This window comes from Poromitra crassiceps, assembly GCF_964638095.1.
Source record: "Poromitra crassiceps genome assembly, contig: HAP1_SCAFFOLD_1690, whole genome shotgun sequence".
NCBI lineage: Eukaryota > Metazoa > Chordata > Actinopteri > Beryciformes > Melamphaidae > Poromitra > Poromitra crassiceps.
Window position 1 is genome coordinate 768 of NW_028150724.1, and position 14233 is coordinate 15000.

The window sequence follows — 14233 nt, forward strand, 5'->3', positions numbered from 1 at the left end:
TCCCGCTGAACCTTGGTTCGCGTTTGATTAAACTTGCGTTGCCCACAGACATTATTTGAAGCATCGCGCCAAAAACCCATTCAAAAATCCCATAGACAGAAACAGTGAAGAACCAGGAAGTTCGGGACTTCCGCATTCAGCCTACAAAAATACGTCATCCCTGGAGCTCTCTATAAGCGCTTAAAATAAGCAGCCGGTGATCAGTTGGAGATGTTTAACTCATTCCCCGCCAGAGGTTCAAAGGAAAAGTTGCCAGCCACCGCCAGGGTTTTTGATCATTACACTAAAGAGGGAGCAACATTCGGCGAAGACCAAAGGTCTCCACTGAATTTGTTTTACGCCAACCTTAGCTCGCAGCTGAATTTTTTGGGCTGTTTTTCTAAAATGTTGGTCGTTTGAAGCCAGATTTAGAAGAATGTGTCATTTTAAATTAACATTAGACTGTTATGATGTCATTATTCAGTTTTAACCATCAATATTTGCTCCTTTTCTCATTAGGGTAAATACTGTATATTTATTTTTAGATTTTTGTCAATTATATGTGCTGTTATGGTTATTAGCTTAGTCACTCACTTCTACACTAGGTTCTACACTATTTCCACAGGAGTAATCCTGTGGGGATGGTGCATTCCCAAAGTGGGCTGCTGCGGTTCACTGTCTCAAAAATAAAGAAATAAAATCAATAAAATTGCCTGGTCAAGCGGCCCACCAGCCCACCGGGATTTGTCCCGGTGTTCCCGATGGCCAGGCCGACTATGTTCCTTCAGTCCTATGTTCCCTCAGTCCTATGTTCCCTCAGTCCTATGTTTCCTCAGCCCTATGTTCCTTCAGTCCTATGTTCCCTCAGCCCTATGTTCCTTCAGCCCTATGTCCCCTCAGCCCTATGTCCCCTCAGCCCTATGTTCCTTCAGCCCTATGTCCCCTCAGTCCTATGTTCCCTCAGCCCTATGTTCCCTCAGCCCTATGTTCCCTCAGCCCTATGTCCCCTCAGCCCTATGTTCCCTCAGCCCTATGTTCCCTCAGTCCTATGTTCCTTCAGCCCTATGTCCCCTCAGCCCTATGTTCCTTCAGTCCTATGTACCCTCAGTCCTATGTTCCCTCAGTCCTATGTTCCCTCAGTCCTATGTTCCCTCAGTCCTATGTTCCCTCAGCCCTATGTCCCCTCAGCTCTATGTTCCCTCAGCCCTATGTTCCTTCAGTCCTATGTTCCCTCAGTCCTATGTTCCTTCAGTCCTATGTTCCCTCAGTCCTATGTACCCTCAGCTCTATGTTCCCTCAGCCCTATGTTCCTTCAGTCCTATGTACCCTCAGTCCTATGTTCCCTCAGTCCTATGTTCCCTCAGCTCTATGTTCCCTCAGCCCTATGTTCCTTCAGTCCTATGTACCCTCAGTCCTATGTTCCCTCAGTCCTATGTTCCCTCAGTCCTATGTTCCCTCAGTCCTATGTTCCCTCAGCCCTATGTCCCCTCAGCCCTATGTTCCTTCAGTCCTATGTACCTTCAGTCCTATGTTCCTTCAGTCCTATGTTCCCTCATATAGGGATGACCCCGTATTATACAGCAAGTCAGAATTATTTCCCTGTCCCTAACAAACATACAAATTCATCCTGGGTCAAGCCTGATCTGCCTTGTGATTCTGTGAAATTCTGGGGCAAAATATAATAATGTGTAGGCCTATTGGTACACAGTTAAAATGTCGCCATATAAACTTTATCATTAGTACTCAATTTATTCATGCTTCATGGTGCCAGAAAATCAAACAGAAGTGCATCAGGCGGTAGTACAAAAACAACTGTATAATACATGCAGCTATGCAATGGTTCCACGCGTGTAATCTCTTTCTCAGGCAGGCTGTGTGTTTTGTGTGTCAGATATTTCGTAAATAAATATATTTGAAAACGTGTTACGTTTACATTTATGCTCGGTTATCAGAAACATGTTTGTCTGGAAAAACAAGCCAAAGCATAAAGACAGGAAGTAGACGGGTAGTGAGGTTTCACTAAAGGGCAACATACTGCAGGTCAGAGGTCGTCTGAAGGGTACAGAAAAAGAGAGAAGAGAAAGCACTGGGGAGAGTTAAACAGCAATTTATTTCTCTTTTCATTCCTCCTTCCTTCATCCATCCATCAGCTGACCAATCGGCAATGAGAGGACTAATTACCTTCTGTTGTGGTTTCACCATGACATCCTACCAGAGGGCTTTCAAGTTTCTGCAGGAGGAGGCATCACAGAGGAATGTTGGCTCTCCCATGGGAAACAAGATTAGCCTGAGAATAGCAGAATATGAGCATGAATCTGAAAGTGTAGTGACATGACAAACCACAGGTGGCCATGCTGGCAAAGGTAGAGTAGGAGTGTGTGTTGACTATGTGCAGGAATTGATTTTGGTGGTTATTCGAGACGCCAGTGAAATACACTGAAATCCTACACTCTATTCTATAATCATTCAAATTCATTAATAGACTTGTTCAGAAACATACAGGGAATAGTAAGCCCAGACCAAGCACAGACCCTGTACAGACCCTCTGCACTGCGACATGGTTAGTTCAAGAAGAGTCCTTCTTGAACTAACCATCCTCAAATATTAATAATAATAATGCTACTTATTCCTTCAAGTATTGTCAAGTGCTGCATATCCCTTTTAAAATATCTTGGATGATGTAGACCAGGGGTTCCCAACCTTTTTTTTAGCTTGAGACCCCACTTTGATGTTCCAAAAATGTAGGGACGCCAGATGTTAAAATTTTGGTACATCGGTAACATCATTAGTGACCTCGTCAATGACATCAATGATGTCACATGTAACAGTATGCTGACTTTTCCCCTCAGATTTCTGACTTCAATCTGAGAATTCTGACTCTAATCTCACAATACTGATTATTTTCCTCAAAATTCAGATTTTCCCCCACCAGTTTTCGTAAACTCATAATTCTAACTTTCTTCCAGATCTGACTTTATTCTCAGAATCCTGACTTAAAATCAGAACTCAAATATTTTCTTTACATGGCACTAATCGTCTTCAGTAGTTTTAAATTGTGTGGTGTAAAAAAGCGTTTTTCTTCTAAATTTCAGGAGACCCCACTTAAGCTTGTGGCATACTCTTCGCGCCCAGCCAAGCGCATAGGGCGCGCGGCGATTATGACGTCATCGCACGGGGCGTGTCGGGGGGCGAGGCCTGAGCGCAGCGCGGCGCGTCCATGGAGATTTTTCTATCAGCGCGTCGGGTTTTGCTGCCTGTGCCTGTGAGATCTCCGTGGTAGGCTATCAGTGGATATCTGCTGTGATTGAGTCCCACCGTCATAAAGTCGCCTTTGAAGCATGACGTTCGATTATAACAAACTAGTTGTGTGGCTTAGCCTTCCCAAATGTTGAGGGTCATTTTTTATAATTTAATACATAGAATTGGGAAAGTTACATTCAATTTCATTCAGACTGCCTGGCGCCTGGAGCTGCGCACTGAGTATGTTCTGTTTTGGCCCGCGCAGAGTGCGCGCGCGCCCTCCTCGGAGCCCCGCCTCCAGCGCGTGCGCGAAGAGTATGCCAGAAGCTTTAGGGTCGTGACCCCGCACAGTTGATTTCACTACTGTTGACAAAATGTACTATTTTAAGTTGCTTTGGATAAAAGCATCTGCTAAATGACATAATGTAATATAATCTAACACGATTCCAAATTTTTGACAACTCGTAATAATCGCTTTTACATGAGTAAAGTAGTTATTTTGATTAGCCAGAGTGAATTATAATTCTGAGGTTTTATTGCTGAAAAATATAGAAAATGAGTCCAAATGTCATGGTAAGGTAGGTATGGTCAAGATGGGTTTTCCAGACACAAAGTGGACCTAGACCTCTCTCACATTGGAAAGGGTGCCAGTTTAGATTGACCAATCAGTGACCCAGAAAGTGTGAAGCTGAGGGAGCAGAGATTTGAGTGTAACCTGACCTTTAGGATTATCCTCCAAAACGCTTCATACCAAACTGAACAATTAACATGGCCTGAAGATCACAGGGAAACCCTGTCTGCAGTGGAAATACAGGCTTTAACATGGCCTGAAGATCACAGGGAAACCCTGTCTGCAGTGGAAATACAGGCTTTGCAAATCAACCATCATGGAGGTCCACTGCAAAAATGGCTGTGCACAAATCATGTCTCAACATACAACAGTGATGGGAAGAGACTTGTCCAAAGCTAATTCTTGTGCAGTAACATTCTAATCAAAAGTCAATCGTTTGATAAGGTGGATTTTCTATGTTGACATACATCATAGTGCTGTATGTATTCATCCTAATCCCATCCTACACCATATGCCTTTGACTGCTCTTTGTGCCATGTGCCAGGTTTCTTTTTATACCAACATTTAGACTTAAGAGTATATACAGTGTAGGCCTACTGACAGCAACAGTATATACAGTGTAGGCCTACTGATAGCAGCTTTGGCAGCAACAGTCTATACAGTGTAGGCTTACTGACAGCAGCTTTGGCAGCAACAGTATATACAGTGTAGGTGTACTGACAGCAGCAATAGTATATACAGTGTAGGTGTACTGACAGCAGCTTTGGCAGCAACAGTATATACAGTGTAGGTGTACTGACAGCAGCTTTGGCAGCAACAGTATATACAGTGTAGGTCTACTGACAGCAGCTTTGGCAGCAATAGTATATACAGTGTAGGCCTACTGATAGCAGCTTTGGCAGCAATAGTATATACAGTGTAGGCCTACTGACAGCAGCTTTGGCAGCAATAGTATATACATTGTAGGCCTACTGACAGCAGCTTTGGCAGCAATAGTATATACAGTGTAGGTGTACTGACAGCAGCTTTGGCAGCAATAGTATATACAGTGTAGGCCTACTGACAGCAGCTTTGGCAGCAACAGTATATACAGTGTAGGTGTACTGACAGCAGCTTTGGCAGCAATAGTATATACAGTGTAGGTGTACTGACAGCAGCTTTGGCAGCAATAGTATATACAGTGTAGGCCTACTGACAGCAGCTTTGGCAGCAATAGTATATACAGTGTAGGTGTACTGACAGCAGCTTTGGCAGCAATAGTATATACAGTGTAGGTGTACTGACAGCAGCTTTGGCAGCAATAGTATATACAGTGTAGGCCTACTGATAGCAGCTTTGGCAGCAACAGTATATACAGTGTAGGCCTACTGACAGCAGCTTTGGCAGCAATAGTATATACAGTGTAGGTGTACTGACAGCAGCTTTGGCAGCAATAGTATATACAGTGTAGGCCTACTGACAGCAGCTTTGTCAGCAATAGTATATACATTGTAGGCCTACTGACAGCAGCTTTGTCAGCAATAGTATATACAGTGTAGGTCTACTGACAGCAGCTTTGGCAGCAACAGTATATACAGTGTAGGCCTACTGATAGCAGCTTTGGCAGCAAATCAATACCACAGTAAATCACCGATGCAGACACACGGTAATGCTCGCACGGTTCATGACAGCCCAAAACAAGTCCAAATGCGGTTGAATTAATAGTTATAGGGACGGTCTTTGAAATGTGGATAGAAATAATCCTAGACACTGACGGTGCTAAATTAATATATTAACTTAATATATTAACTTAGCACCGTCGTAGCAATGACATTCAAGGACCCGACTGTAACACTTTAGATTTTTCCATACAGCAGCATTTAAGTGATTCTGACAAATGATTCTGTGTAGAATAGATCTTTTGGATGTGACTGATGTAAGAGAGAAATGGTGATGAGGGCTTAAATGGAATCTCTCTGTTTGCGCCAAGACGCCGAAGCAAACAACCGACCACTGACCTAAAAAAAAATACGCGCAAGACTTCAATTCCACGTTTATTTGGCATCAAACAAAATCCAATAAAACCTTTAAGAAATAACAGTTTGCACCATCACCAAAACATCACTATCTGCTCTTTAATTTCTCCCACTAAAAATGTAAAACTAGGTCAACATCAATAAAACGCAAGCATTGGGGGTGGGGAGTGAATACATATGGGGAAGGCGACAGCTTGTGACAGGCAAGTCAAAAAAAGGCAGCAATCTACGTCTAAGAAGAAAGAAGGGAGAAAAGTTACAATACACAACACAGATTAAAGATGCACACTGAAGAAAAAGGATCAGAAATAGGTTTTCCTGCATCAAGATCTCACCCCTCTGAATTCTGACATCTTACTTTGTTCTTTCTCAGCCAACAAATCAACCCTAAAAAATAATAGCAGATGATGGAAGGCTTCAACTTTAACCACAAAACCACCATGACTCTTCATGGGAAAACCATCTCCACTTGACATTCCTTTTTTCGGAAAAATTGGTTGACACATCATTTGAGAGATATGTGCGAATGTTTTATATATACCGGTCTGTTTCGAGGAGAAACAAAGTCTTGTTTATACCGTTTCCCCTCCGTGTAAATCATTTTTTATTGCAGGCTTCAGGTGGGAGTCCATTCAGCTACCCCATGCCCACATCACACCTGCCCAATCAGCTTACCCGCAGATCTGCCACTGGCCAATCAGAATCACCAGATGATTAAGGAAAATATTTCAGTAAAACAGGAGTGGCCATTTTGATGAACCCATCCATCTTAGCCTTTTTGTCCCATGGTGAAGTCCAACCAGCAGCTGCTGTCATGAGCCAGCTGTGTGCTTCAGAGAAGTCCTCCTTCTGACGAGAAGATTGTGGACTTGAGTTGGCTCCAAAGGACTGAAGCAGTGGCTTGTATGGGTGGAGCTCTGTAGTGGGTGGTGCAGGTGAGGGGGTTCCCTCGCCCCTCACCCCGTCTCATGTAAACGCCTGAAAGGAGACGGGGCCCCCCGCAGACCCACAGAGCGTTGTGTTAGCTGGATCGCCGATGGTCGGGGGAGTGCGGTTGCAGCGGTGCTACAAGGTTGCTGCCCCCAGGTCGGGTGCTGCCCCCAGGTCGGGTGCCCGGGAGTTTGGGGGGGTGGGCTAAGCATCCGCTCCCCCCCTTCCTCCCCCCAGTGTGGCCCGGTGCTGCTGCTCCGACACCCCAGACCCGCTGGATTCTGGTGGATCTCCAAGCCTTTGCTGGACCAAAGAGATGAAGCAAGCGCCGTGAGCAGTGTTCACACCCAGGCCGTCCAGCCCTCGTACAGTTGGGCCAGGTTGTCTGTGTTGGTGGCCTCTTTGATGACAAAGTCCACCTAGAGAGGAGACATGGGGACACAGCGGTTACAAAGTCCAAAGCTTTATAAAAGCAATAAGCCCCATGAGGCTGTGATTTACAGTGATTTTACAATGCAAGTGGTGAACGCTTTGGAAATCATGCCGAGAGCGCTTCCATTGCGCACAAACAGCACGGAGCGGCTTTTTGAGTGCTTGCTTTGTTTTGTTTTCAGTTCAGGATGCAACGATCACACGGACGGTAGGAGGAGTGACATTGATGAGCAGCGTGCTTTGAACTTTTTTCAGCTTGAGACACCCAGCAGCTTAAATAAGCGCGTTGGGTCTTACTCTGAACGGCCGCTTAGAACACCTCTAAGCTGTGGTCATTAAATAACTAACAGAAAGTCACCGGTAGCGAGCAGCACACTCAAAATGGATTCAAAGACTCACTGGGTGCAGGGCAAGCAAAGAGTTCAGTAAGGGGGCAGTCACACCAAAAGTGTTTTTTTCAGTCAGAACGCTATGAAAATCATGTCGAGAGCGCTTCCATTGTGCACAAAACACAGCGCACGGAGCGTTTTTTTAGTGCTCCGGTTTATCTTCCCCTGCAGTGGCGCGCACTGGAGTTGACGAGACAACGACCACACGGACGGTAGCCAGCTGGTTTTGTCTGTTTGATGTTGTTCACTGTCAACATGAAAGTCAGATTATTGCCAATTCAGGTAGCAGCAGAGGTTGAAAATCCCTCGGGAGGAGAAAAGGTAGGAGGAGTGAAAAAGACAATCAGGGCGCTTTTCCTCTGTTTTTTTCAGCTTTAAAACGCCCACAGCGCTCCTCCAAAAACAACAGACACCACCAGCGCTGAAACGCCAGGTGCGTTCATTAAAAGAGGAGCACGTCTAGCGCGTCCTTACATAGAGAATGAATTGCAGAAAGAGGCCAAAGTGAGGAAGGCCTTTGGCTGAAACGTTCGTTGCTGCTGCCCGGTTTGAGGAACTATTCAAACCTGTGGAAGGACATTTGGAGAGCTGCTTTTTCTCTCTCAAATCACTGTCAACCACAGCCTCTTGGGGCTTATTGGTTAAACAACCACTAATAACAGAGTTAGGCCAAAACTGGATACCGCTCAACCTTAGTGGGTACTAGATTTCTCACTAGTGACCAAACATACTGACAGGAGAATCTGTGGGAGGGGCTAAAGCCACACTTCTCTAAACATCTTGCCAGATGCCGTTATAATTGTGCCTTTAAACGATATGTCAAAGACAGGCATGCTGTGTTTGTGTGTGCGTTACCTACAGGCATGCTGTGTTTGTGTGTGCGTTACCTACAGGCATGCTGTGTTTGTGTGTGCGTTACCTACAGGCATGCTGTGTTTGTGTGTGCGTTACCTACAGGCATGCTGTGTTTGTGTGTGCGTTACCTACAGGCATGCTGTGTTTGTGTGTGAGTTACCTACAGGCATGCTGTGTTTGTGTGTGCGTTACCTACAGGCATGCTGTGTTTGTGTGTGCGTTACCTACAGGCACGCTGTGTTTGTGTGAGTTACCTACAGGCATGCTGTGTTTGTGTGAGTTACCTACAAGCATGCTGTGTTTGTGTGTGCGTTACCTACAGGCATGCTGTGTTTGTGTGAGTTACCTACAAGCATGCTGTGTTTGTGTGTGCGTTACCTACAGGCATGCTGTGTTTGTGTGTGCGTTACCTACAGGCATGCTGTGTTTGTGTGAGTTACCTACAAGCATGCTGTGTTTGTGTGTGCGTTACCTACAGGCATGCTGTGTTTGTGTGTGCGTTACCTACAGGCATGCTGTGTTTGTGTGTGAGTTACCTACAGGCATGCTGTGTTTGTGTGTGCGTTACCTACAGGCATGCTGTGTTTGTGTGTGCGTTACCTACAGGCACGCTGTGTTTGTGTGAGTTACCTACAGGCATGCTGTGTTTGTGTGTGCGTTACCTACAGGCATGCTGTGTTTGTGTGTGCGTTACCTACAGGCATGCTGTGTTTGTGTGTGCGTTACCTACAGGCATGCTGTGTTTGTGTGTGAGTTACCTACAGGCATGCTGTGTTTGTGTGTGCGTTACCTACAGGCATGCTGTGTTTGTGTGTGCGTTACCTACAGGCATGCTGTGTTTGTGTGTGCGTTACCTACAGGCATGCTGTGTTTGTGTGTGCGTTACCTACAGGCATGCTGTGTTTGTGTGCGTTACCTACAGGCATGCTGTGTTTGTGTGTGCGTTACCTACAGGCATGCTGTGTTTGTGTGAGTTACCTGCTCAGTGACGCTCATCCTCCGGTTGGGGTCCACGTCTCTACCCTCCAGCTTGGCTTTCACTCTCTTCCACACACTGACCGCATACGAGTTCCTCTCCTGGACAGCTGCAACACAACATGCATGTAACAACCAGCTCAGGAAGGAAGGAAGGCATCTTTGACACTCTGGGTTCCCACACTTTGACACTCGGGGCTCCCACACTTTGACACTCAGGGCTCCCACACTTTGACACTCAGGGCTCCCACACTTTGACACTCGGGGTTCCCACACTTTGACACTCGGGGTTCCCACACTTTGACACTCGGGGTTCCCACACTTTGACACTCGGGGTTCCCACACTTTGACACTCGGGGTTCCCACACTTTGACACTCGTGGCCCCCACACTTTGACACTCGGGGTTCCCACACTTTGACACTCGGGGTCCCCACACTTTGACACTCGGGGTTCCCACACTTTGACACTCGTGGTCCCCACACTTTGACACTCAGGGTTCCCACACTTTGACACTCGGGGTTCCCACACTTTGACACTCAGGGTTCCCACACTTAATTCAACAGCAAATTCAAGGAGCCAACAGGTTCATCACTGTTACAACACTTTTTTATGAGAACTAGCAGGTTTAACAGAAGCTCACAGACAATTAAGAAGAGAGGCTTGAATTGAATGAACACTTCTCAAGTTTGCTGTTACCTAAAAAATAACTTCAATTTAGATTCTTGCACAAAATATATAAATTCAAGCACTTTCAAAGCACCCGTGGAAACCCTGAGTATTTTTTTACATTTCCAGAAGGCAGCATAACGAAGGAGGGCAGTGAGTGTAGAGGCAGTGAGGTGGTAAAGGAGGTAAAGGAGGACAGTGAGTGTAGAGGCAGTGAGGTGGTAAAGGAGGTAAAGGAGGACAGTGAGGTGGTAAAGGAGGACAGTGAGTGTAGAGGCAGTGAGGTGGTAAAGGAGGACAGTGAGGTGGTAAAGGAGGACAGTGAGTGTAGAGGCAGTGAGGTGGTAAAGGAGGACAGTGAGGTGGTAAAGGAGGACAGTGAGTGTAGAGGCAGTGAGGTGGTAAAGGAGGTAAAGGAGGACAGTGAGGTGGTAAAGGAGGACAGTGAGTGTAGAGGCAGTGAGGTGGTAAAGGAGGACAGTGAGGTGGTAAAGGAGGACAGTGAGTGTAGAGGCAGTGAGGTGGTAAAGGAGGACAGTGAGGTGGTAAAGGAGGACAGTGAGTGTAGAGGCAGTGAGGTGGTAAAGGAGGACAGTGAGTGTAGAGGCAGTGAGGTGGTAAAGGAGGACAGTGAGTGTAGAGGCAGTGAGGTGGTAAAGGAGGACAGTGAGTGTAGAGGCAGTGAGGTGGTAAAGGAGGACAGTGAGTGTAGAGGCAGTGAGGTGGTAAAGGAGGACAGTGAGTGTAGAGGCAGTGAGGTGGTAAAGGAGGTAAAGGAGGACAGTGAGTGTAGAGGCAGTGAGGTGGTAAAGGAGGACAGTGAGTGTAGAGGCAGTGAGGTGGTAAAGGAGGTAAAGGAGGACAGTGAGTGTACAGTAGAGGCAGTACCTCGGCCTGTCTTGGGGTCTCGTATGGCCCTCTTGGGACTGGGCTGCAGGCCCTTGCTGCTCACCAGCAGCGTGCCGGGCGGGGTGTCGGCGGGGGTGCCTAGGTTACGAGGCAGGGCCTTCTGCCGTGCATTCTGGGACATGGAGTCTGGCTGAGTCTTCACCCCACTGCATCGAACAGCTGGAGCCAAGCGGAGAGCACAGAGAGAGGTCACACTTAACACGCACTTATTCCAACACACAAAGACTTTTGAGCAAGACACTTTATTTGGACTAGAAATATTGTGCGCTTATTTCTAGCATGCTCAGCTTAACCCCTCATCGTATTATAGTAGTGAGATGAGATAAGTCTGATGCTTATACTCAACTTCATATCAAATGACTAAACAGTCTACTGATACTCAGTGGGGTGTTTGTAGTGTGTGTGTTAGGGTAGGAGATAGGGTCAGGTTATGGTTACCACCATCTGTACACATGCAGCCAATAGAGAGCCGCAGGGATGACGTATTTTTGTAGGCTGAATGCGGAAGTCCCGAACTTCCTGGTTCTTCACTGTTTCTGTCTATGGGATTTTTGAATGGGTTTTTGCCGCGATGCTTGAAATAAGGTCTCTGGGCAGATTAATCAAACGCGAACCAGAGTTCTGTCGGATAATCTTCACACATGAGGACCACTTTCATGAGTTTTGTAGCGTAAATGCGAGCCCTAGAAGTAAAAAGCTCGAGCTAAGCTAATCCAGAACTACACACTGTCGCATAGGCTTCCACGTCACGTCAGCACTCAACCTGGACTGTTGTTGATGTGTGCACTGATTACCCCGGGCTGAACGGGGCTGAACCAGGTGAGGGAAAGAGAATTTCCGTGTTCGTCCTTTGAGTGGTGACGTTATTGACGTATATATCTCCATCGACTCAACAGTGTAGTCTCATTTAGCCGTTTGCTAGCTAGCCACCCTTTTAACGGCACATAAAAGCTTCAAAACTCATAAAAGTGGTCTTCATGTGTGAAGATGATGTTACTAAACACTGGTTCGCGTTTGATTAAGCCAGCGTTGCCCAGAGAGCTTATTAGAAGCATTGCGCCAAAAACCCATTCAAAACTCCCATAGGCGAAAACTGTGAAGAACCAGGGCTGTTAGCATCGATGATTTCCGGACTCGTTACTGCGGCTCTCTATTGGCAAGGGACACTTTGTTGAACTGTCACTACAGGGCTACAAAGTGAGATTTCTGCTTAAGCCTGTTTCTTTTCAGAAAATTCAGTTCCACAAAGCCATGGAAACCTTTGCTTCCAAACCAGCATGCCGTGTTCTAAATATCGGCGACTGCAATCGGTGAACGTTGGTCTTTTTTGCCGGTGGCCGATTGCAGTCAAAATGGCCACTATCGGCCGATATATGGGTGCATCCCTAATTCTGAGGGAGTGGAAGACCCCCTCCCCAGCCTCTTTTCAGCTGTGGCTGACGGACATGGTCTCAGTTATACGTATGGAGAGACTCCGGTTCTTGAGGACCAATTCACTTGGGAAATTCTCAATGTTCTGGGACCCGTTTCTGGCCTACTTGGACGAGGTTGGAGGCGACATGTGACTCGCCCAGCTGACTTCTCATGGAGCCTTTGCGTGGGATCCCACGCACATCTCTTACAAGCACATTACGCGGCTGGTAGCAGCACGCTGTAATATTGGAATGTGGATGATCTGTTTGTTTTATATTTCTTTCTTTCTGTGTTTGAGCGTTTTGTTTTTCACGTTCTGAAAATTGTAAAATAAAATATTGGAAAAAAAGAGATGGTAACATTATTAGCGGAGCTTCTGGCCTCGGGGGTAAGTCGATAGCCACGTTAGCAAGCAGCTAAGCTAACGTTATCTATACGCCCATAGCCAGCAAGTGCTTCGAAAAGCTGGTCATATCACAGACCCGCCCCACACTCCCCCCGGACCACGACCCACTACAATTTGCATACCGCCCCAACAGGAGCACAGCGGATGCAGTAGCACACGTGCTTCACACCGCCCTCTCTCACCTGGAGGGGAAGGACACCTATGTGAGAATGCTGTTCGTGGACTACAGCTCAGCATTCAACACCATAGTACCCTCCAGGCTGGTAAGCAAGCTCAAGGATCTGGGACTAAACACAGCAATGTGTGACTGGATCGTGGACTTTCTGACAGACCGCCGCCAGGTGGTGAGAGTGGGCAACCTCGCCTCCTCCCCACTGACCATCAGCATAGGAGCGCCCCAGGGGTGCGTCTCCAGCCCCTTCTGGTACGACCTCTACACCCACGACTGCGTGGCGACTCAAACTTCGAACACCATCGTGAAGTTTGCAGACGACACAGCAGTTGTGGGGCTGATCTCCAGGAGCGACGAGACGGCCTACAGAGAGGAGGTGGAGGCCCTGGAACAATGGTGCCAGGACAACCACCTCTCTCTAAACGTCTCCAAGACCAAGGAGATCATTGTAGACTACAGGGAGGGGGGGGCGCACACCCCCCAATCACCATCAATGGCACAGTGGTGGACAGCTTCAAGTATCTGGGAGTCAACATCCACCAGGACCTGACTTGGGCCGGCCACACCACCACTGTTGTCAAAAAGGCCCAACAGCGACTACACGGACTCAGGCGCCTGAAGAAATTTGGGCTAAGGCCAAAAATCCTCAGGGACTTCTACAGAAGCACCATTGAAAGCCTGCTGACTGGCTGCTTCACCACGGGAACTGTACCACCATGGACCGCAGGGCGCTACCCAGCGCGGCCCAGCACGTAACAGGATGTGAGCTGCCAGAACTGCAGGAACTGTACAACCAGCGGTGCCTCAGGAGGTCCCTGAAGATCATCAAGGACACAAACCACCCCCACAACAGCCTGTTCTCCCTGTTACCCTCAGGGAGGAGATACAGGGTCCCAAAAGCACGCACAAATCGCTCGAGGGACAGTTTCTTCCCGCAGGCCACGAGACTCCTTAACATACACAAATAAACTCCAAACAATCATGTAGTAGCTGTACTGCAGCTGCTACCATTACGTATGTTCAATTAGGTCTATGCTATTTGCACCTGTGCAAACAGAATGTTTAATTATGTTTAAATTATGTCTATACTATTTGCACCTATGTGCAGTGAATGTGTCACTGTTTTTTGGCTTGTTTTATTGCTTTACTGCCTTATTGCTTGTTGTTTTCCTGCACCTACAGTATATGCCCTGTTATTTTGCACTATGTTGTAATGGAGTCTACAGCACAAGAATTTCACACGTGATACTTGTACTACGGAGTGACAATACAAATCTTGA

At 46.9% G+C, this 14233-nt stretch overlaps 1 protein-coding gene across 1 annotated transcript in view; it reads right to left on the minus strand.

Moving 5' to 3' along the window:
* Positions 1-5816: 5816 nt before the first annotated feature.
* The window catches only part of LOC310771999 (serine/threonine-protein kinase SMG1-like), a gene marked incomplete at its 5' end in the record, with an annotated part of 18647 nt that continues 10230 nt past the window's right edge, over positions 5817-14233 (minus strand). The window contains 3 exons of the mRNA XM_083664479.1: positions 5817-7154; positions 9390-9496; positions 10942-11121. Coding sequence (XP_083520605.1) covers positions 7077-7154; positions 9390-9496; positions 10942-11121 — 365 coding nt within the window. The remainder of the gene's footprint in view (positions 7155-9389; positions 9497-10941; positions 11122-14233) is intronic.